This window comes from Emiliania huxleyi (genome assembly GCF_000372725.1).
Source record: "Emiliania huxleyi CCMP1516 unplaced genomic scaffold EMIHUscaffold_299, whole genome shotgun sequence".
Taxonomy (NCBI): Eukaryota; Haptophyta; order Isochrysidales; family Noelaerhabdaceae; genus Emiliania; species Emiliania huxleyi.
Genome location: NW_005199776.1, coordinates 76,414 through 98,980, shown reverse-complemented (window position 1 = coordinate 98,980; position 22,567 = coordinate 76,414). Strand labels below are relative to the sequence as shown.

Below are 22,567 nucleotides of genomic sequence, written 5' to 3'. Positions count from 1 at the left end.
CCGCGCAGACGGCGCTCCGGGACAGACGGAGCAGCGACCGCGCCAGCGGTCGCTGCTCCGCCCCTCCGTCGCGCGCGCCGCGCGCGCGCTGCGCCGCTGCCGCCGCGCCCCCCTTCGCCGTCTGTTTCCCGCCGTATATGGTGTGCGGTGCGCGCACGCGCAGCGCACACGGCAGCGGCTCCCCACCCCCCTACTCACCGGGTCGCGCCGCCGCCGCCGCCCCGCCGCCCCCGCCGCCGCCGCCGCCCCCGCTGTAGCGTTTGGGGGGGGCGACTGGCGACGGCAAAAATGCAAGCCCCGCCCCTGGCCACTGTGAGTGCTGATGGATGATCTCCGACAACCCAAAACCAAAATGAAAATGCGGAGTGGCCCCACTTTGGCGTGCAGATCCTGCGTCTCTCACTGCCCGAACAACAGAGGCGGGTCCGCCGCAGGTCCCCCACTACCTAGTGTGCCGAATACAAAGTGGAGTCCCGCCCGCCCGCCCGCCACGCAATAAGTGCAGATGTCCTCTTCAGCCTGCCGAGAGCCTCCTGGCCCGCGCGCGCGCTCCGCCTGCCGCGCGGAGCGACTCGGTGGACGTCCGAGCCCGCCGCCCCTCGCCACTGCACCCTGCTGGCCCATGCAGCGCGACACCGCCGCGCTGCGCCTGCTTCCTTGCGCGCCGCTGGACGTCGGCCGAAAAGACCGCTTCCCTCTGGGGACCCGACTCCGCGAAGATCGCGCGCGCGTCGTGAATGCGGCGCGCGCGCGATCTCCGTTCCCGGGCACGCCGGTCGCAGTGACATGGGCTCCCAGGCTCAAAAGCGCTCCCGTCAACAGCGAGCGAGCGCCGCCGCTGCTCCTCCTCCCGCCGCCGCTCCGCTCACCGAGACAAACTCGGTGCCGCCGTTCTCGCCGCCGCCGCCGCCGCCGCCGCCTCGCCCCTCGCCTCCGTCACCGCCGCCCTCCATCTCGCGGCGGCGTCCCTCTGACATGGCGCGGGCGCCTCGCTCGCCGGCGCCTCGCCGCTGCCCCCCTCTCGCCGCCGCTCCGCTCGTGGCCGCCGCCTCCCCTGTCAATCCCGCCGTCCGCACCACCGCTGCCACCGCCTCGCGCCTCGCCGCCGCCGCCGCCGCCCTCCCCCTCGCCGCTGAGCGGTGCTTGGCGAGCCTTCTCACCCGCCCGGCGGGGCGCGCTGCGCGCACAGCCTGTGGGTCAGCCTGTGCACACTCTCTCCTTCTCTGTACTATCCCGCCGTCCGCACCACCGCTGCCACCGCCTCGCGCCTCGCCGCCGCCCTCCCCCTCGCCGCTGAGCGGTGCTTGGCGAGCCTTCTCACCCGTCGCCCGGCCGCGCTGCGCACAGCCTACGGCTTTACCCCTAGGAGCTAGGTGCACACTCTCTCCTTCCTCTGTACTCTGACTGCGCCGCCGGCGCCGCCACGCATGCAGTTGGGTGCTTGGGTCAGCGGCGTGAGCCGAGAGGTGGCCCACCGCTGACAGCGCTCAGCGCGGGGGGGGGGGGGGGGGGCGCCCCGCGCCCACACACGCGCTCAGCGGCCAGCGCAGCAGCACGACGGCTCCTCTCGCCACCCCACGCGCGGGGGCGTGACAGTCTGTAGCGAGGCGACGGACGGTGGGACGGTGTCCGACCCGTTCTGGGGTTTTCATATGATGCCGCTCTACTCGTATCGACCAATAAAATACCGGGGTAGCCCGGCGCCACCCCTCAGCAGAGCTGGCGAGAGTCCTAACGGATTCGCGCTACCCTACGAAACGGCCTTGGGAACGCTCCCGGAACCAGCTGCCCGGAACGGCCCCAGCTTGGAAGGGGTACAGCTTGGAAGGGGTACAGCTTGGAAGGGGTACAGCTTGGAAGGGGTACAGCCTGGAAGGGGTACAGCTTGGAAGGGGTACAGCTTGGAAGGGGTACAGCCTGGAAGGGCAGCTTCTCGTTCAGCAGCTGCACCCCCCACCGCTGACGCCACTCCTCCCCAAGCACCAGCTGCGCCTCTCGCTGACTCGGCTGACGCCCTCCGCTCCGGACGCTGACATGGTAGAGTCAGAGTTGTCGAGCCGCATCACGACGATCGCCACCCTCGAGGCGGAGAATGTCAAGCTCAAGGCGGAGAACGCCACGCTCGAGGCGGAGAACGTCAAGCTCAAGGCGGAGAACGCCACGCTCAGGAACGGCGCGGCCTCACGGAACCTGGTGCTGTCGGGCATCGCCGGCGCCGTTGCCGCCGCACTCGCCATTGCCCTCTGGGGCTCCATCGTCTCTACCGTCGCGTACGTGGAGATCACCTCCAAGATGGATGACGAGGCCTCGATGAGGATCACCTCCCAGACACCGGAGCTTGCCTCGCTCCGCAACGCCGACGACGACTGCCCCGTCGCGGTGCACGAGACCAAGACGGTCCTTCGGGAGACACTCGTGTTTGGCCCCTCAGCTGGCGGTCGCCGGCGCCTCGCTACGACAGAGGGGGCGTGCAAGTCCCCGCTCTCGGTCGCTCGCCTCTACGAGACGGGCGTGGTGGACGTCGTCCTCCCGTGCGTGACGTGTGACGGCGCCAAGTCCTTCCCTGTATTTACGCCGAGAGAGCTGAAGGAACGCCCCGATCGCTTCGTCATCGAGGGCCACCTTGGCGGGAAGTTTGACCAGCTTTATGAGGTGTACTGCCCGTTCGCACGCGCAGAGTGCGAGGCCAACCCCAACCTCCTATGCAGCATCGCCGAGGTGCCAGACGATGGCTCGGACCCTGAGCACAACTTCTCGGGCGGCGAGGCTATGCCCGAGCCCGAGCCCGAGTCCGAGCCCGAGCCCGAGCCGGCCGGGCGCCAGCTGGCCGCCGAGGAGCTGGAGGATCTTGACGTTTCTGCTCTCTCCAACGCGCTCGCCAGCGAGACCCGCTGCGCCGATGGCCTCGACCGTCTTCCAGAGGCTGAAGTTGAGCGGCTTTTACGCCCCTTCAACTTGCCCGAATCTGCCAGGACTTGCTCGGACTTGCTCTTCCTCGGCGCATGCGAGCTCAAGATCGTTCAGGACACCCTCTGCGCACAGACGTGCGGCGTGTGCGAGGGCGAGGAGCGTGATCACTTGCGGGAGCGTCGCCAAATGTTCATGAAATGTGGCGGAGAGGGACGTTGATGGTGGTGGGAGCGGTATTGCAGATCCCTGGCGGACGACCGTAGTCGCAGACTGTCGCTGTGGGAGAGTAGTAGTAGGAGCATATGTGACCCGAGCCTCGCCCAGCGAGACGGCCCGTGGAAGCTAGTAGCACTAGCGCAGTAGGAGTAATGTCGGAGAGCGCGCCGGAGACTGTGGCGAAATGTTCGCGGTAGGTGCAGATTTTTAAGTTTCTAAATATGTGCCGACACCCAGCGAACGGCTGCCAGCACCCGGTCGTCAGTCCAATCCTCCCAGTGCTCGAGCCAACCTCCCCACAGCCGACGCGGCCCTGTGCTTATGGTTGCAAACAGTGCGTGCTTCGCCCCTCGCTTCAACCTCACCGACTCGTGCACCAGCCTGGTGTCCGCTACAAGCGTTGCATCAAATGCGGATGGCCACGCTAAAGCACGCCCCATCTGCGGGCGCATTTGCAGGTCAAGCAAAGGAAACCGCGTCTGCCCTCCCGCATCATCAGCAACGTCATTGCAGTACATCAGAACCTGCCACACGTATGGCCCCGAAGGGACAAAGAGCCTGTGGGAGATAAAGTCCAAATGTGGCCGGAAGAATTGCCCTGTCAGGGTCCGATGCCGTTGCAAGTCGATGTATTCCGAGGGAACGTCAAAGAGGACGGCGAGGCGGGATTGGATTCGCTTGATGAGTTGATGGCTGTAGGCGTCGACTCCGGATGAAAGGCGACCCACGCTCGAATTCGGCTGCGCGCTACCAACAGCATACTGGTCTGCCCCATGTTTTACTATGTAGACCCGCGAGTTGGTACGACGGGATGCCTGTAGGCGTCCACCGACAAGACCCGGCTCGAGGTCGTCTTCGGTCAGCTCCAACAGGCGTTCGCACTCGGCGCGTGAAATAAGCCCGTCGAGAAGGTAGACTGGAGGATCCGTGCTCAGAGACGTCACGTTCAGGTGGAGGCGAGACTGTACATGCGGCTCAAACGGTCGCTTGCACAGGCTTATGGCTCCAGGGAGGAACACCGTTTTGCGACAGAAGGCCGAAAACTGACGACCGAGGCGGGTCTGCTGCTGCAGCTCGCGTCCGCTATAATGCGCAGTGTCGAGGCGCCACCCGTAGATGCACATATTTGCCATCAGCCAAGCGAGGTGGAATCGAAGAAGTAGTGGTGCCAGCATGGCAGCCAGCGCAGCGACGGCAATGGACGTCCTACGAAGTGCCATCGCGCAGGCGCCCGCCCCGCCGGCGGCGAGCGCAGGATGCTGCCGCGCCGTGTGACGACGGTGACGATGGGCGTCTCCGTGGGAAAGAATTTTAGAAAGTACTGCCTCGCACGACACTGGGCACAGCTCGAGCGCGCGGTCCGCCATGAGCGGCAGGCGCAGGCCACGGAGCCGCCCGCGAGCGCGAGCCCTGCGGCGCCGCCAGCCCCTGCCGCCGAGCCGCCAGCTGCGGAGCCGGCGACCAACATGACGTACGCCGCCGCAGCCGCATTGCACCCGCAGGGTGCCACCGCGGGAGGCCAGCCCGCCGCGCCTGCGGGCCCGGCCGCCGCCGCGCGCGTGCCGCCGCCGCCCAGCGGCGGCGGAGTGCGCGGCTGCACTTTCACTGTCCCTAATCCGGGAAGGAAGCGCGGGCAGCAGCAGCGCGGCAAGGGCCGCAGTGCCAGCGGCCGCGCCAGTGCTGGACCCCGGCTCGTCGACAAGAACGCGCTGTCAGCGCGCGGCGGCGGGCCCTCGCGCCAGTCGCGCTCTCCCTCACCGGACTCGCCGCCCGCCAAGCGGGCGTCCTCCGCCGACTCCTCCGGCTATGACACGGATCTACCGGACGAGGTGCAGCAGAGCCGACGAATCGGGAGGCCGAGACCGGAGGGCCCCGGGTGAGACCTGGAGTCAACTGTCGGAGGGGGTGAGAGTTGGGCTGTCTCGGCCTCTGCGAGTGGGGTCGGGACATACGAGCCCGCCAGGGGTAGACCCGTCGCGGCGGCAGCTGGACCAACGTGACTTACGACGAGGAGGGCCACGCCTCCCCGAGCTCGACGAGGAGCCGGCGGAGGGGGGAGGCGAGCCGAGGACGATAGAGAGACCGCGGATGCGAGCGCGATTCGTCGACCAGGGAGAGCCGGTCCGACCCCCCGGGGAGGGGAGGCGACACGACCCAACGCCGCCGCCCTCGCCCGGGGAGACCCCACTCGGGCTGTCGCCGCTCTCGGCACCGGTGGAGCCAGGAGAAGCTGGCGAAGACGGAGGGCGGCAACGGAGAAAGCGACACCAACAACGAGGGAAACGGCCACAGCGGCTGTCGCATGTTGCTCGGCTGACGAGCAAGCGAGCGAAGGGGGGAGAACCGGAGCTCCGGGAGGACGGTCGGTGAAACCTGTGTCACCCGAAATCCATAGTGTCACTCTTATGGTTTTTTTTTGCAAATTTGCGAAGTGCGGCTTCGGTGTGCATTTTTGCGGCTTCGGTGTGATTTTTTGCGGCTTCGGTGTGATTTTTTGCGGCTTCAGTGTGCGTTTTTGCGGCTTCCGTGTGCGCCCGTCGCTTACCTGCCCGCGACGACGCTGCCCGCCTTTGCCGCGCCAGCCGCCGGCTTGCTGCAGCCGCAGCGCGCGGTGCCCGACCACCGGCGCGCCCGCCCGCTCGCCTTCTCGCGCCGCCTCTCCGCGCAAAGCCGCTCACGCCGCGCGTACTCAGCCATCGGCGCGACATCACCCCCCGCAGGCACCTCGCGACGGGTCGGCGCACTCGTGTGGCTCAACGCGGACCTACGGAGCGACTCCGCCGCGCGGCTTGGCGCTGCCCATGGCAGCAACAGGTGCCGCCCCACCACCCGCCTGCTGCCTCTGCCTCTCTCAGCCATGCGACCCCTCCGCCAATGCACACCTCGAACGCGACGTCAGATCCCGCTGCGACGGGCAACATTCGCGGCGATGAGGCCTCCGCCAGCACTGATCATCACAACTCGTCTGTTAAGCTACACGTTTTTGCCCTCGGACCGCTGCAGCCACGGTGGAGCCTCGGGTCGGGCGAGGGAATGGCCTTTTGGCGCGGCGCTGCTCTGTGCCTGCGCGCCCATGGCGCGTTCAGGGGTGCGCCTGAGGCGTGTAGACTGCGGGGCGCCGCGATAGCGCGGCGCCGACGATTGTGTCGCTCATTGTCACACCAACAACCCGGTCACAGTGTGTGTGTGCAGTCTGCGGTGCGTCCACTCCGGCGACCGTGACGCCGTCGGCGCTCGTCAAAAGCATCTACTGTGGAGCTCTCAGTGTGGTTGCGTGTTGTACTAGTGGTGCTGCACTAGGCGGCCCGTTTTTAGCAAAAAGCAGATACCACATCGCGCGTGGTCATCGAAAAACCGCATGTTCGCCGGGTCCGTCTGCGTGGGACCTCTTCGTACGGCTCCGAAAACCGCTCCTTAACGACGACTGCGCGGCCCGGCGGTCGATCTGCGCCTTCTCAGCGGTGGAGGGGATGTGGGCGGTACGTGCGGACCGCATGGTACTGCGATGGTTTGACGAGTGCGACTCCCAGCGTCGACTTTTTCGACCCCACGGAGCCCGCTCTGCTGCTCGGGGGGGGGGGGGGGTCTGCAGACCACCCGGCCGAACTTCAGAGTGGCGGTGCTCCTCAAATACCGCTCAAACGCCCACGATGTTGTGGAGGGGACATATGCTGATGATCCTGGCCCGATTGGTTCGCTCAGAAAGCTTCTGGGCGGCCGTTAAGGTTCGCTCCCCGCACACCGGCCCCGGAGTTTGGGTACCCTAGAAGAAGGCGGACGCCGACGAGGCGGGGGAGGAGGAGGAGGAGGAGAGCCAGGCCGAAATCGGCAAGGACTGGACCGAGTACGTGGACGGCAATGGGCGCCCCTACTATTACAACTCGGTCGACAAGCAGACGACGTGGACGCGGCCGCCGCCACCGCCGCCGCCTCCGCCGCCGCCTCCGCCGCCGCCTCCGCCGCCGCCACCACCACCCGGGCCGCCACCGCCGAGGGATGCGCCGCAGGGGCAGCGCCGCAAGAGGGCCAAGCCGGCACCGGCGGCGCCGCTCTATCGCACTCGCGATGCAGAGACGGCCCCCTCCGTGTTTGCACAGCCGGGCGGGAGCATGTTCTCCCCAACCTTTGCGCAGGGCATGATGCTGGCCGAGCTCAACGCTTCGCGCGCACGCGAGCAGAGTGAGCGGGAGAGTCAGGCCAGGTTCTTGGGCTTCATGGGCGTCCCCAAGTGATTAGCTCATAGCACTGCTGGCATGACACGCATAGTGGGTGGGTGCGAGCCAGGTGCGAGCGGCATGGTGGGCTCCGGAATGGGTACCGTGCGGGTGCGGACGGAAGAGAGAGTGCATGTACGAGAGCTAGCATGCGCATGCTCCGCAGGGGCAGGTGAGTACTGGTCAAAACAACCATTTGCACACTTGTTTGCAACAAAATGCGCTGCAAATGCGACATTTTATGGATCTGGAGTGACACTATGGATTTCGGGTGACACAGGTTGTGAGCCCCGAGACGAGGGTCTAAGCAGGTGTCTGTACAGGAGAGTGGTGTACAGTGTTGTGTCTATTAGCTCCGAGTAGAGGGCGCGTCCTGCAGTTAAGGGGAAACCCGGTACGCGGGGCCAACCCTCGGAGACCCGTGTTTACTTTACGGCCCTTTCCCTGCGAACGCGCACCCCCCAGGGCTAGGGCTCTCTAGCCCGCAACCCGATCCCGATCATCCGGCCCGCTGGGTGCGCTTCTTAGCTCCCCGGCCCTGGATGTGAGGCTAATGACTGCACTCCAAGTGCTCCAAGTGCGGTGCACTCCTGCGGACGAGAGAAAGGAGCGCCGCTGCGGCCTTTTCTTTTCACCTTCTATTTTCCCATCAACCCTGGCGGAGGCAGGCAAGAGGGCACCCAGCGGCCGGCTGCACGACGTCCTCGGCGACGCCGCGATGGTTAACCCTCGGTCGAAGCATGCTACAAGACACAAATTCCTACTCAAACGACTGGTCAAGACCCTCCGCTCGGCGTGGGGCATGATCATCGAGATGGAGCCGACTGCACACCTCGGTTACAGCAACCCAAAACAACCTGACGTGGCGGCGGCAAACATCGGCAAGGGGCACAGGCGCCTTGTTGCCGATCTGAAGCTCACGAGCTCGCTTTCGAGCACGGGCAAGGACGGAGAGCTCGGCTGGAAGGGGGCGTATGTTCGCTTCGGCAACACGGAGCCCGGGCTGCTCAATTTGGTCAAAGGGCGCGGCAAGTACTCGCCGCCGGGAGCGACGGCAGCGGTGGTGGCGGAGGAGGAGGGGGAGGAGCCGGCGGAGGCGGCGGAGGCGGAGGAGGTGGGGGAGGGGGAGGAGGCGGATGCCCCCACGACCCCGCTCAAGCATCAGGATGGCGATTACCCCTTTGCGCGGGAGCAGGATTGCGATCTGCGCTTGTTCGATTTCGAGAGCTTCGGAGGCTTTGGAAAGGAGGTCCGCAGCACCCTGAGGGGGAGCGGCGAACCAGCTGAGCAACAAACTTTCGCATGCTCACTCAGCATCTGGATGAACGAGGGAGGTCACATGGACAACCAAGAATTTGCACGCTGCCCTGCAAATCCAGCGTTTCTCCGTCGTCCTCCACATCGATGTGTGTGGCGTGGCAGACGGTGAACGAGCTAGCATGCGGGGAGAGCGGCATTGTGCACGGCGGCGCGAATTCTTTTGGTGGTGTGCCGGTATATCAGATATATGACACTGCTTGACGGCACTCGTCTTCACCTCTACGCCTCCCTCGTGGGCCTCGCCTGCTACCTCAACGCGCCCGCGTGCGACTTTGTCTTTGACGACGCCTTTGCGGTCGTTTCCAACGCCGACGTGCAGCCGGGCGCGCCACTCCTCCCGCTGTGGTCGCACGACTTTTGGGGCAAAGCGTGCGTGCTCTTTCACCACCTTGCCCTGTCGCTCAGCCTCCGCCCGTTCACCGCGGGGCGCCTCCGGACAGGCTGCACCTCGACGACTCGCACAAGTCGTACCGCCCGCTGACCGTCCTGTCCTTCCGTGCGCACTCGTGGTGGAGTGGCGAAGCGCCAGAACCCTCCGCCCTCCACGGCGCCAACGCCATCATCCACGCCGCAGTGTGCGCGGGAGTTACGCAGCTGATCGTCCGCGCCTGGCGCGGACACGCCTCTCGGCGGCGTCGGCGGGCATTGCTGGGCGCGCTATGGTTTGCGGCGCACCCTCTTCATGTGGAGGCTGTCACCGGCGTCGTCGGGCGCGCTGAGCTGCTCTGCGCGCTCTGCTGCCTCGGCGCGAACGCGTGCCACGCCTGGGCTGCCGGGCTGACCCCACGCGGGTGCAGCGCGTGGCGGCGCGGCGCCAGCGCGCGCCGACTCGCCTGTGCCGCCGCAACCCTCGGCTGCATCGCGGGCGCCGTGCTGTGCAAGGAGACTGGCATCGTCATCGCCCCGATCCTGATAGCGCAGGAGGTGCTCGTGCTGCTTCCTGCCCGTGGCGCCGCAGGCGTGGTCGGATCGTCCGCCCGCATCTGCGCGTTGGCGCTCTTCGTGGCCGCCTACCTCGTCGGCCGCATCCTTCTGATGACCCCTCCTGGCGAGCCGCTCTCGTGGGGCGCCGCGTCACTCGCAGACTCGTTGCTCATCCGCAAGGCCGAGAACCCGCTCCTCTTCCTCGAGTCGCGCCTGGCGTGGTGGCTCTCCGTCGGGTGGATCCAGGCCGTCTACACCGCGCTCCTCCTCGCGCCATCCTCCTTGTGCATCGAGTACTTCTCGCTCGTCCGCTGGCGCGCCGAAAAAAGAAAACACAGCGCGCGCCGTGTTTGTTCTTAGGTACTCGTTTGACTGCATCCCGATGGTCGAGTCCGCGAGGGACTCGCGCAACCTGCTGACGCTGCTGCTTCTCGGCGCAGCTGCCGCGTGGGCAGCCAACCTCGTTCGCTCTGCGCGCCACCCCAAGGCGCGCGCTCTGCCCCTCCACGAACGCCCACCGCCGCCCAGCCCTCCCCCACCCTCCCCCCCACCGCCGAGCCCGCCTCCCCGCGAGTCCGCCACCGAGCCCGCCGCCGCCCTCACCGCCACCGCCGTCACCTCACCCCCTACCACCGCCGCCGCCCTCGCCGCCCGCCCTCGCCGCCGCCTCCGCCGCCGCCGCCGCCCAGCCCGCCGCCGCCGTCACCGCCGCCGCCCTCTCCAGGCGCGGCACACGATGGGGGCCTCCGCATGGCTGCTGCTGCCATGGTTGCTGGTCTCGCACATCCCGCTCCGCCTCGGCACTCTCGTCGCCGAACGCACCATGTACCTCCCCTCGGTCGGTATGGCCTTGCTCCTCCCCCGCCACCTCGCGCCGCCGCGTGGGGCGCGCGGCGCGGCCACCGTCGCCGGCGCGACGGCATACTTCGCGAGCCGCTGCCTACGGCGCACGCTCGACTGGCGCACGGACGAGACTGCCTTTGAGACCGCACTCGAGGTCTGTCCGCGCTCGGCCAAGCTCCAGCAGCAGATGTGCACGCTGCGCACCAATCAGGGCCGGCTCGCCGAGGCGCTCGCGCACTGCGACGCCTCGGTCGAGATCGACTCCTCCTTTTGCGGCCGCGGGCCGGTCTGTGGGGGTGCGGCGGCCGGCGCGTTTTGCGACGTGCACTCGTCCTACGGCCTCTTGCATGTTAAACGCAACGACGTCGGCGCGGCGCTCTGGCACCTGAACGAGATTACCCGAGATTACCGGAGATTACCCGAGAATACCCGCCCCACAGGCGCGGCGATCTGGCACCTGAACGCCTCGCTTGGATGCGTGTACACGAGCTACAAGGCGAAGGGGGGTTAGGCGGGTAGGCGGGTAGGCGGGTAGGGGGTAGGGAGAGGAGGGGGGGGGTAAAGAGGTAGGGGGTGGATTCGGGGTAGAGGGGGAGGGTTCGGGGGGAGGGGCGGATGCGTAACACGTATGCGTAATGCGTGGTGCGTAGGCGTACACCACGCTGCTGGCAGTGTACGACCACCTCCACCGGGCGGCGCCCGCCAACGCGACGCTCTACGAGGACATGGCTTCCACGCAGGCAGCCATAGGCGGGCGCTCGGACTTGAACGCCGCGGGGCTCTACCGTGAAGCGGCGCGGCTCCATTTGCGCGCCGGATCGCCACGGCGCGCGATCGCCGCGTTGGCCGCGGCTCCGCGCGGCGACCGAGACGGTGTCGCCGCTTGTTTCATCGGGTATTGGGAGGGCAAGGCGATCCTCGAGGAGGCGACCAGCGGGCGCGATGCCCCGCGGCGGCGGTTGCGTGCATATCGCCAGGCGCTCGAAGCTTTCCGCAGCGTTGGAGCTTGCGACAGCCACCCGGCTACGGCGGAGGCGGCCGAAGCCGAGGCGGAACAGCTGGAGCAAGCTCTGGGCTCGCTCCTATTGCCAGGCTCCGGCTCCCGCTCCGGCTCCGGTGGCGGCACGCTGTGAGCATGGCACTGATTTGGTCCGTCCGGCGTTCCGGCGTCACGAGGCGCATTTCGTCACTTTTGAGCGACGGAGAGAGAGAGACGGAGTCGGAGAGCGGATTCGAGCACCGAGAAGAGGGGCACGCGCGGGCAGACTGTACGTGTACGTGTCTCGCCGCTATACGTTGGCATTTTAGTACCGGGGAGGTGTACGACGTCGGCGCGCAGCGCGCGCTACCCGCTACCGTACGGAGAGACGGAGTGTGTACGGTCTCGAGCAGTTACGGCTTTATCGTTTTTTAACACGTGTACAGCGTGCTCCAGAGCGCACCCCTCGCACACGGCCGAGACAGCCCCTCGTAGCGCGCGTTCTGCCACTTCACGAGAGCACTGCGCCGGCCGGCGAGCGACTCTCGACTACTCTATAGTACTAGTAGTATAATAGTATGCACATGGGAAAAGTGGGTTGAGGCGGGCCAGGCTCGAACGGCCTCAAGGTGCTCTCTAGGGCTGCCCTATTCCGCTCGCCCGGCTACGACGCTGAGCTTCGAAGGAAAGCGGTTTCAGCCATTCGTCACGCACACCAGACGGGTCAAGAGTTATTAGCACTCTCTGCGACAGCAGCGTCGACGTCCAGCGGGTGGACGTGAGCGACGTGTTCGAGCCACTCTCGCAGAGTGCCCATCGGCCTCGCGCGTATGGCCATGCCGACTTCTTTCCAACGCTTAAACTCGATGAAGGCGTCCTTGATCTCCTGCGCCTTCTTCTCCTTGTCCTCGAACCTTCCAACACGGAGCTTGTCATGTGAGCATCGGTCCGCCGTCCGCACGCGTGTGTGCTGGTCCTTCGTGTAATCGGAGCTAGTCTCCGCTCGGGAAGTCGCGCCGTTTCTTCATCTCCATCGCCGTCTTGTGTACTGGCTTCTCAGCCGCGCCATCTCGTCGCGAAGCTCGTTCACCTGGCGAAGGGCCAGGGTGAGGCTCAAGTTGCCTCTCCTTCTTGTCCTCTCCTGTCCTCTCCTCTCGCCTCACCTTGCCTTGCCTCGCCACTACCCCCTCTTTTCCCCTCCCACCCCTCCCTCCTCTCCCTCCTCACCTGTGCAAGGCACTTGAAGTAGCGCGCGTCCTGGTCGGTCACGCTCTTCTCTGCATCCTTCTGCTCATCCGACTTCTTCACGGTCCGCAGGTACTCGACCAGCTTGCGCTGCAGCGCCTGCGCCGTGGCGTGGGGAGTCTCAGCATCCGCACCAGCATTCACACTCGCATCCGCCTTGGCACCAGACGCTTAGCGCTCGGAAAAGCCCCGCCGCGCGCTTGATTCGACTCGAGCGAGGACGTCTTCTCCTCCTGCGCCTTTTTGAACAGCTCGGCGAGGTTGATGAGCTCGCCGTCGTCCTCCTGGCATGGCATCACATACGCACGTCAGAACAAGGGCAAAGTGGCACGCTGACCGCTGCGGGAGGTGCACGCGCAGCGGTCGCGCGCATCGGCAGCCGTCGTATTGGCATCACGTGTGTGAGTCGTAACGTGCTGTTGAGCATAGGTAGCGGCTGGACGTCGCTGCGCCTGCACGTCAGCCTGCTCGCCCTCTGCGCCCTCCAGCACAGTATCTCGTAGCCGTACCCCTCCTCGTCTCCGTACATCTCCTCCTCCTCCTCCTCTTCCATCGCGTCGTCCAGCAGGTTCTCCTCGTCCTCCTTGATTTTGTCCGCCGCACTCGGCGCCTCGGCGGCCGCATACCCGGGCTGCGCCGCCGTCTCGCTGGTGGCTGCGCCGGCCTGGCCCGCCTCAGCTGCGTCCCGCCGCGCCTGCTGCCCTCGTCGCACCGCCGCAATCTTTGTCGCTGCTGACGCGAGCTCTGGGTCATCCGCATCGCCCTCTGCCGCCGGGGCGGCCTCGCCACCCCCCTCCGCTGCAGACGCCTCGCCAGCTGCGTCGCCGGCGGCAGCATCCGGCTCTGCTGATGGCGCCGCCGCCGACTCATCAACAGCCTCAGCCGCCGCCCCCTCCCCGGCGACATCGGCTGCGCTGTCATCGGCTGCTGCGGGGGGCGCCGCGCCATCGGTGGGCGGCGCCACCTCAGACGAGTGGCGGGGAGGACGGTGGGGGCGGAGAAGCTACTGGCGAGGCCGCGCGCCGCTGCGCTCTTGCGACGTCGGTTCTCCCAGAAAAGTGGCGCTGGGGTCCCCTTCAGGTGCATCGTGACAGCTGACGACGAGATTACCACTGGTGTTTCGTCCTCCTCGGGTTCGTCTTCCCGGGCTTCCTCCCGTTCGTTTGGCTCTACATTCCCAGTAAGAAAAGGAAGAAAACGTACCCCCAAAAGAGGGATGGGAGGTCTACGTTCCCAGCTTCGGGCTTGGGGCTTGGGGCACCCACCCCCAAAGTCCATGCAGATGTCGTGTGCGAGGGAGTTCCTTGTAAAATGTTGTGCGAGGGAGCTTTGTTGTAAAATTCTCGCGCGAAACGTCGCTGGTCTTCCGACAGCAGCGGCGGGCACCTGCAGCGTCGCGCGCGCCAGCGCCGGTTACGGGCGCGGCAGTCGCGAGACCTCGGTGTCCCTCAGGTTAAAGAATCGCGAGCATGGGAGGAGCACACGGCTTCACGACGATCCGCCTTGTGCTGCTTTCGTTGTACTGCATGCCCGGCGAGGCCGCGGTGCCAGAACGGGGAGCGCTATTTTCGTCTGTCACGCCACGCCTCTCACCGCCGCCGCCACCAGACTGGACCGGGAAGCTTGGATTCGCCGTTGGAACTGCTCCAAAGATTATGAAGACCGCGGACGGTGGCGAGACCTGGACCGCGCTGGCGGAAGGGAATGTGGCCAGCTGTGGCGACATCAAGGTGTCAGACTCGGGCGAAGTGGTGTGGGCCGTTTGCAATGACGAAGCAGGCGCAGTCGCCCTGAAGTCCCTCGACAGCGGCGTCACATTTGCAAAGCAGCGTTTGCCACCAAGCTGCGGCACCATGCTTGGGATATCGGTGATTGATGCGGATGCCGCTTTTGCCGCTGGTGATTCGGGGTGCCTGCTCAAGACTGACAACGGAGGAAGCAATTGGACAGAGTTGGCATACTGGTCGGAATCAAGGGGAATCCCAAAGATCCCCTTTCAGTCCATAAACGCAATCTCTCGTGACAGCATCTTCGCATCCGGATCGCCGACTCCAAGCCCCAAATGCAGCGCCCCGGATTGGGCTTGTGCGTACATGCTGCGCTCCACCGATGGCGGCAAGACGTGGACGACCATAATTGCTTCAAACGCTCCAAAAGACATTGACAAAGCTCCGGCCCACATGCTGGATGTGTCGCCACACATGCTGGACTGTGGCCGGGTAGCTGTGGCTGCCGCAGGCGGGCATGGCCTCAGCATGTACAGCCGCGACGCGGCGAGCAAGGACGGTGAGTGGAACGTCGTTGATTACGGACCTCCTGTTGACAATAACGCAATCGTGATGGTGAAGGCGGACACCGCGTACATGGCGTACGACAATGGCGTAAGGAAAGTCAAACTGTTCGACGATGGTCGTGTCGATATCCGAGAGCTGAAGGTTCCGGGCTCTACACAGAATTTCGCCATGGGGATCACAGCCATCCCCAACGCCTATGGAGAAGAGCCGCAGCTGTGGCTGGCGAAGAGATCGGCCGTTCTTGGGACCATCGACCCGGGCTGCTTGCTGCACAGCCCAGACGGTGGGAAAACATGGGCATTCAAATTGAACGGCACGCAGCCGGAGGACGGCTGGCGGCGCATCTCGTTTGTGGGCGACCTGCGCCGCCCGGGAGTGGCGTTTTCTTGCTAGGCAGGCTGGCCGCCCCGCGAACAAGAGGCGGTCTCGAGGCGGCTTCGAGGCGCTGCAGGGACGAGGCGCGTGCAACAGGCAACACTGCGGACACGGGGGTGGAGGCCTGTGCACGCGGGCGATCATGGGGGGGGGGGGGGCAACTTGAAACATTCGGCTCACACGCAGGTTGTTGAGCTTAGTTGAGTACGGCGCATAGCAGCGGCGATTGGCGCATGACGGGTGGCTGCGCTGGCGCGAGGCGAAATTCGTCGCACGAACAGCAGGCCGCGTCAGCCGCGAAACCGCGCTTTTAGGGCTACAGCGGTCTGTTCGTTTGGACGTACCGGGTGAGGCGTCCTCGGATCTCGTGATTCGCGTTTGCTCTGTGCTTGTTTACGCGGTCCGTTTATCAGGCGCAGGACCACCACCCTTGCGGATCCGAAAGCCACTCCTTCATAGAAACTAAGTGTATCGAGCGCCAGCCCGCCTTGCGAGGCCTCGCCACGCCCTACCGCGCACGAGTGGCTGACTAAGCCGGTGCTAAGCTCGGCCGGTGCCCCGCGCGAACTCGCCCCTACGCGGCAACCCCGAGCCCCCAGCCGGTCTTCCGGCACACCCTGTACTCGAGACCCTGTAGTCGTGGAGCAGCGCAGGTTCGGATCGGTCATCGCACGTTCGCGCGTGGTCGTCGAAAAACCGCAGGTTCGCTCGCAACGGAAATGAGTCGAGGAAACTTCACGAGTGACGTCCGAGGCTCGGTAACCGCTGTACACGATATGTGAGTGAGCGTGCGCTGTGGCCCGGCACTTGGTTTCATTCAACCTCCACTCTGCGCTCTCCCCTCCGCTAGCTCGCTCTCTCCCCGCCACCCGCCACCCTCCCTCATACTCCACTCCCTCCGCCCCAGCCCCTCCACTCTGGAGACGCGCCTCGGCTCGCCCCTCCTCCCTTCCCAACCCTGCGAAGGGCGGAACCTCTCCACGTCGCCCGTTCACACCACCTCTTTCCACCGCGCAGGACTCGACTTGTCCGCTCGGAAGAGCACCAGCCGCGTGCTGCTCTGCTCGAACCTGTTCACACCGGCAGGCGTGAAGGAACACAGCTCTCCCCCCACCCCCCCCCCTCTCCCTCCCCCTCGCCGGCCAAACAAGCCGCCGCCGCCGCCGCCGTCGGCGCCGCTGCTGCCTGCGGCGCTTCGCTCTCTCTGCAGCTTGAACTCAGCCTCTTCCTCGACCTGCGCGGGTGGGGGGAAGTCGAGATTACGGGCTGGTGATTCACAACTACTCCTCCTCCTCACGAAGTGCAGCCGAAGTGCAGCCGAGGCGTGGCCGAGGTGCAGCCGAGGTGCGGCCGAAGTGCAGCCGAGGTGCGGCCGAAGTGCGGCCGGGGTGTGGCCGAGGGGCGGCCGAGGTGCGGCCGGGGCGTGGCCGAGGTGCGGCCGAAGTGCGGCCGGGGCGTGGCCGGGGCGTGGCCGAGGTGCGGCCGAAGTGCGGCCGGGGCGTGGCCGAGGTGCGGCCGGGGCGTGGCCGGGGGTGCGCCTGGGCGAGCGAACGGCGCGACACCGCGGTAGCGAGAGGCGCGGACGAGAAGAAGATGCTGTCGGCGCCTAGTGACGGGCCAGGGCACAGTTGGAGGAGGTGTCTGGGAAGTGTCTAGGAAGTGTCTGGTGAAGGGCCAGGGCACGGTTGGAGTCGAAAGGGCGAGGGGCGCAAACGAGGCGCTCCCGGCTGTCTCTCGGCCGTCTCCCAGCTGTCTCCCGGCTGTCTCCCGGCTGTCTCTCGGCCGTCTCTCGGCCGTCTTCCGGCCGTCTCTCGGCTGTCTCTCGGCTGTCTCCCGGCTGTCTCTCAGCTATCTCCCGGCTGTCTCTCGGCGGTCTCCCGGCTGTCTCCCGGCGGCATCTCACCTCGGGAAGAGCGAGCGACAGCAGCTGGGGTGGCCGCCGCTTCCGCGGAGGCAGCCTCGGGAGCAGCCACCTCCGGCTCCGCGCTCGTCGCGCCACCGCCCTCGTCCGCCATATGCGTGCAACGACTGAGTTGTGCGTTCTGAAGAACTTGTAACGGCTTGGCCGAGCGAGATCCGAGGCACGCTGAACACACACACACACACACGGGGGTGCAGGCATGAAAGCATGATGCATGATGGAGCATGGAGCCGAGTGGGTGGTAACCGCCGGCGCTAGCCGAGGGCCACAAGTGCATGATTGATGCATCGGTAGTAGATAGAGGGGCGGGGGGGGGGGGGGGTTCGTCTTGCATGCAAGAGTCGCCACCGTCTTCGTTGTAGCGCCCTACTCGAGTACGTAACCCTAGAACAAGCTGCTCTTGGGCTGGCCTGGGCTTGATTTTCTGGTTTTGTTCCTGTCACCATGCTCATTGCGATGGCATGGCGCCGACGTGTACCCTGCAGCGAAACCAAGGTCGACGAAACAGTCGGACAGCAGCCGACCGCCGTTAACATACGGTGGGACGAAGAGCAAGAAGATTTCGTCGGAGACATTCCCGGGTTAGAAGGCAAGATTGGCCTCGTTCCCATCGATCCGAGCTACTCGATCAACTCTGTGAAGCCACAGAGGTATGGTGCTGTCGTTGACCTGGCGCGATTTCAGATCCTTCATCGCTTCAGCCCAGACGGCCTGCTTGTCCGCAGTCGGGAAGTACATCGTACCGCAACGGCGGGCACGATGAGTGCGGGGCATCTGTGCACAGAAGTGGCACAGAAGTCGGAGGTCCGGCAAAGTCTTTAGTCGGAGAGCGCAAAGACCGCGTTCTCCCGATCATTTGCTGCGATGCGACGGTAGCCGTGCGGTGCCCTCTTGGTCGCGTCGTTGGCTGCATGGCCGGTGGCTGAGCATCCGCGGCTGTGGTCGAGCGCCTCCAGTGCGAGCTTGGAGCTATTCTCGTCGCAATGCTTCTTCTCGTACAGCAGCACACCCTGTGGGCGCAGCCGGCACCATCGCGGCGACGTCCACGCCTGCGCCGCCACAATCTGGCAGTCAAGCCCCTCAGTGTCGATCATGAGCGCACCGACCCGCTCAATCGCATGCGCCTCCAGCAGCGAGAGCAGTGGCCCACACCGCACGGCTCTCGTCACGATGCGCGTGCGCAAGAACGCGGCGCTGTGGTTGCTTTTGCGCGCCATGGATGACGTGTGCTTCTGGACGTGCTGATACTTGAAGGAACTCACCTGATCCGCCCAGCGCGGCAGCCCTTCGAGGCCTCTTGTGTCAAGCGTGTAGAAGGGCAACTCACTCGCGGGCGAACTCGAAGGGCACACGCCCTCGTTAACGACGATTACGCGCGCCGGTGGCACGCGCGGCGTCGGGTTGCGCTCTCGTACGCGCGTGCGCAGCGTTGCGGCTATCAGCGGCGACGCCTCCACGAGAAGCACAGAGCTCCATGCGATGTTCGCGACCGCGGCGTATAGCGGGTCGTTGTAGTCGCTGCCAAAGTGGTGCGCCCCCACAACGACCAGCGAGCCGCGCTCGCCGCGCTGCTCCGCAATCGCAATCGCAATCTCACGCAGAAGACCGTCGTGGGCTCTCGGCATTTGGCTCCAGGATGTTGGGATCGGATACGATTAGGGTTAGGGTTAGGGTTAGGGTTAGGGAGTTAGAGTTCCAAGCCGTTGTGCAGGTCCTAAGAACGGGCCGCTTGGGTCGGAATGGAGAAACTAGCCGTCCGTCGAGGCCACCTCGCGGTGAATGCGCCCCGAGTTCTTCGCACTTTGGGTTAGGGTTAGGGTTAGGGATAGGGTTAGGGTTAGGGATTGTTGTCGTCGCGCCGCTCTCGATATCTGGTCAAGACAGAGACCCAGGTGACACACCAAAGCACGGCTGGGTGTGTGAACGGCCGCCGCCGCCCTCCTGAGGACAGATAATAGTCAAAGTCGACGACACCACACGGCCATCACCAATGCGACCAAGGCCAACCCCAGCCAGTGAGCATACACGGGCATAAACGCGCACTCGTCCATCCAGCCAGCCGCCACACAAGCTGCGGCTGCAGGGTGATCGGCCCTGGGGAGCGGGACGAGGGTGCGCGTAGACAAGGGAAAGGCAACCCCCACCGCCGCCTCGCGTGCCTCGCCGCCCACGCCCCCTCCGCCGCCGCCCACGCCCCCTCCGCCGCCGCCCACGCCCCCTCCGCCGCCGCCCACGCCCCCTCCGCCGCCGCCCACGCCCCCTCCGCCGCCGCCCACGCCCCCTCCGCCGTTGCCCACGCCCCCTCCAGGTTTCGCTCGGCACGGCGTCGGAGAGCAAACTTCGGCGTTCGTCCTATAGGCTATAGTGGAAGCTGGACGCACGTCGGCAAGTGGGCCCATGACAAGGCGGGCTGCTGCTCAGAATCTGGGCCCTCTTGGCGCTCGCTCTCGCGCTCTCCATAACGGCTTTGCCCCCTCCCTCCCGCGCCGACGTTGGGCAGCCCGACCACGACAACGTCAGCGCCGCCGGCCTGCAACTCGAGGCGCCTTTGAATGAGCACGAGCCGGTGCGCGACGGCGGCGCGGGTGATGCAGCCCAAGGTGACGACGAAGGCGGAGGGGGCGGCGGCGGAGGGGGAGGCGACAGCGGCGATGGCCGCGGGGTCGGCCCGCCCGCCTTTGCTGCAGGGCTGTGGGGGGGGGGGGGGGGGCGTGTGGGCATCATCACAGCTCAACGTGAAGTCAAGGCGCGGAAGCTTTAGTGGGCACTTTTCGCGTCCTTTGCCACGCATATGGCGCCGCGGACCGGTCTACCGGACCCGCCCCTGATCTTGTTCTCTTCCTCGACTCGACCTTCTCCGCGAGCAACCGCGACCGTCGACCTTCCGCGATCTTCCTCGACTCGACCTGATGCTGAGTTCCCGGATCCCGCACCAGCCTGCGGACCAGCGCAGCTCAGTGGCAGTGTGCGACCAGGGCCAGTGGTAGACAGTGGACGTGCGTGAGGCTGCTCTCTGAGTGATGACACACTATAGCAGGGGCATCATGATTGCCATCGGAGTCACTTGTATTACGACGCCGCCACGCTCGCAAGGGCCGCCTAAGCGCCTAAGCACCCTAAGCACCCCCCGCTTAGGCCGCTTAGGCGCTTAGGCGAGTGACGGCCGGCTGCCCGGGGCCTGGCGTGCCTCCGGGTGGGGTGGGCGCCTGGGAGAGCCACCCTGCAAGTGGTGTGCGAGCGTGTAGCCTTTAGCGTGCAGTCGGCCCACAGCTGAGCTCACTACTTTCCCGCCGTGTCGGCGTCCCGCGCCACCCATCGCTCCGGGCTGTCCACCCACGCCCATCCCTGTTTGGGCTTTTGCAGCGGCTTCTCCGCGCGGATCCAAGCGTGGCACTGGTCGAAAGGCGTCAGTAACGCGGCGGTGGCAGCAGCCTCGTCCACGCTGCACTCAACGAGCATATCGCCCTTGCCGCAGATGTGGCACACGCTGCTTGGCGCGTGTGGCCGGAGCTGTATCCCGGCGGCCGGCCCCCACGTCCGCCGCTGGCCCGGCCTCCACATTGGGTGCGCTGCGCACTGCGGGCGCGAGCACGCGTGCAAGGCGACGACGGTCTCGTCGAGGAGCGACGAGCGAATCACGTAGCCGCGCGAAAACTTCTTGGAGTCGGCCAGCATCACCGCACCTGAGGGAAGTGTCTCGGAAGTGTCTCGGGAGTGTCTCGGGAGTGTCTCGGAAGTAGTCGGCCAGCATCACTGCACCCATCGCGAGTGCGGCGAGCGAGCTGAAGGCGGCGAGGCACGCGTGCACGCCAAACCAGCCACGCGCGCGCAAGATCGACGGGAAGGAGCGGAGAAAGGACAGTGCGGCGACAGAGCCGACGACGGAGAGCAAGCCCGAGAGGACGGCGGCGCCCTCCTTGCCAAAATCGAGGGAGAAGAGCGCAAAGGGGAGCGACGAAGGCAAGGCGATGGTGGCGCCCGCGACCGAAGCGAGGACGGTCTTAGCCGGACCGCTGAGAGCAAGGAGCGGCTGGGCGGCGTCCAATGGCGGCTTTGGCGCCGCCTCCACCCAACGCGCGGAGCTGGGCGCGGCCCGTCGCCACGCGGCCACAAGCGACCGCACTGTCCGGTCAGATGCGACCGCCTTGACCCATGCCGCCGCCGGAGCGTCGGGCTCAGCGAGCGCCAGGGCGAGCCAGCAGCCCACGTTGACGAGCAGCAACCCTGACCAGCCCGAGTGAGGGTTCGGAATTCACGAGGGTTCGGGCTTCCCGCCGCCAAGGAGGCTGACGCTCGCGACGCCTCTGAGAGTGTCCCCGGTGCTGGGATGGGCGAGTGGGGACAGGGGCGGGGCGGTAGGGGCGCGTGGGTAGGGATGCGGGTGGGGACTCGCGCCGAGGACAAGAAACGCACGATCGAGCTGCGTGGCTCGGTCGTAGAGCACCGACCCCACCAGCAGGGCCGAGAGGTACGAAAAGACGTACCCTCGGTACCTGTTCACAGCTGGAGGTGTGAAGAGACGCTCTTCACAGCGAGAGGCTTCGAGTCTTTATCGGTACCTCCCCTCGCACAAGCTCGACTGCATGCACACGAAGGCGCCCTTGGCGGGCCCAGCATCGGACACCATCTCCTTGAGGTACGACGTGACGTGGGTCGAGTACTCCACCGCAGGCGAGTAGCTCCCTGCCGCGAGCAACATGGCCCAAAACACCCAGCGCGTCGCCACCTTGCGCAGCAGCCGGCCCAGCTCCACCGGCGGCGCGCGCTGGCGCGCGCCGCCGCCTCCGCTGTCGCCGCGGTTTGCCCCGGCGGCGTCGGCCGCGCGCTCGGCGAGTCGGCCCTTGCTCTCTTGCGGCGGCGGCGGCGGAAGCTCGCGCAGCCACGCAGCGCATGCGACCAACAGCAGCGCAAAGCCGAGCGCGCACTGGCTCATCGGGAGCTGCCACGGCAGCCGGCCGGCAGAGAGGAGCGGCTGCCAGTAGTACGAGGCGAAGAGGTAGCCCAGCTGGAAGCCAGAGAAGAGCAGGGCGAAGACGCGGCCGTAGACGCGCCGCGGGAACCACCCGCCCACAAACGGAAGCATCGTCGAGACGGCCATCGCCGAGGCGACCCGGAAGACCACCCACCCGTACAGCTGGACGGCGTCGAAGCGCGGCGCGACGAGGTAGGCGGCGCACGAGACGGCGGCCACTGCGACCTGTAGCAGCAGCGCGCGGCGATGGCCGAGCGCGAGCGTCAGCGGCACGACGAGGAACTTGCCCGCGGCGAAGGCCTGTCCGGGGCGAAGCGTGACCAGTTTGCTGGCAGCGGGGGGGGGGGGGCCGGC

General features: G+C 66.3%; 7 protein-coding genes across 7 annotated transcripts; 4 read left to right on the top strand and 3 right to left on the bottom strand.

The window, feature by feature from the left end:
• Nucleotides 1-2,034: 2,034 nt before the first annotated feature.
• On the top strand, nucleotides 2,035-3,129 carry EMIHUDRAFT_239957 (hypothetical protein; the record flags this gene model as incomplete). The annotated part of the gene is made up of 1 exon (XM_005775619.1): nucleotides 2,035-3,129. One exon carries the CDS (start codon nucleotides 2,035-2,037, stop codon nucleotides 3,127-3,129), a length of 1,095 nt encoding a protein of 364 aa, XP_005775676.1.
• A 212-nt stretch (nucleotides 3,130-3,341) lies between these two features.
• On the bottom strand, nucleotides 3,342-4,346 carry EMIHUDRAFT_239956 (hypothetical protein; the record flags this gene model as incomplete). Its single annotated transcript, XM_005775618.1, has 1 exon — nucleotides 3,342-4,346. One exon carries the CDS (start codon nucleotides 4,344-4,346, stop codon nucleotides 3,342-3,344), a length of 1,005 nt encoding a protein of 334 aa, XP_005775675.1.
• A 36-nt stretch (nucleotides 4,347-4,382) lies between these two features.
• Nucleotides 4,383-5,443, top strand: EMIHUDRAFT_239955 (hypothetical protein; the record flags this gene model as incomplete). Its single annotated transcript, XM_005775617.1, has 3 exons — nucleotides 4,383-4,597; nucleotides 4,751-4,955; nucleotides 5,351-5,443. 3 exons carry the CDS (start codon nucleotides 4,383-4,385, stop codon nucleotides 5,441-5,443), a joined length of 513 nt encoding a protein of 170 aa, XP_005775674.1.
• A 5,264-nt stretch (nucleotides 5,444-10,707) lies between these two features.
• EMIHUDRAFT_444210 (hypothetical protein) lies at nucleotides 10,708-11,780 on the top strand. Its single transcript, XM_005775616.1, has 3 exons — nucleotides 10,708-10,795; nucleotides 10,868-10,923; nucleotides 11,078-11,780. The coding sequence occupies exon 3, from the start codon at nucleotides 11,153-11,155 to the stop codon at nucleotides 11,558-11,560; it is 408 nt and encodes a 135-aa protein (XP_005775673.1). The 5' UTR covers nucleotides 10,708-10,795; nucleotides 10,868-10,923; nucleotides 11,078-11,152; the 3' UTR covers nucleotides 11,561-11,780.
• A 350-nt stretch (nucleotides 11,781-12,130) lies between these two features.
• EMIHUDRAFT_239952 (hypothetical protein) lies at nucleotides 12,131-12,947 on the bottom strand (the record flags this gene model as incomplete). Its single annotated transcript, XM_005775615.1, has 3 exons — nucleotides 12,131-12,398; nucleotides 12,647-12,750; nucleotides 12,816-12,947. 3 exons carry the CDS (start codon nucleotides 12,945-12,947, stop codon nucleotides 12,131-12,133), a joined length of 504 nt encoding a protein of 167 aa, XP_005775672.1.
• Nucleotides 12,948-14,120: 1,173 nt separating this feature from the next.
• On the top strand, nucleotides 14,121-15,338 carry EMIHUDRAFT_239951 (hypothetical protein; the record flags this gene model as incomplete). The annotated part of the gene is made up of 1 exon (XM_005775614.1): nucleotides 14,121-15,338. One exon carries the CDS (start codon nucleotides 14,121-14,123, stop codon nucleotides 15,336-15,338), a length of 1,218 nt encoding a protein of 405 aa, XP_005775671.1.
• Nucleotides 15,339-20,263: 4,925 nt separating this feature from the next.
• Nucleotides 20,264-20,711, bottom strand: EMIHUDRAFT_368257 (hypothetical protein; the record flags this gene model as incomplete). Its single annotated transcript, XM_005775613.1, has 1 exon — nucleotides 20,264-20,711. A coding segment is annotated over exon 1 (179 nt), but the record flags the coding sequence as incomplete, so codon positions are not given.
• Between the last annotated feature and the right edge of the window lie 1,856 nt (nucleotides 20,712-22,567).

Excerpts from the sequence above, each read along its gene's own strand:
- EMIHUDRAFT_444210 (XM_005775616.1), top strand. The coding sequence starts at position 11,153 with ATGGCTTCCACGCAGGCAGCCATAGGCGGGCGCTCGGACTTGAACGCC.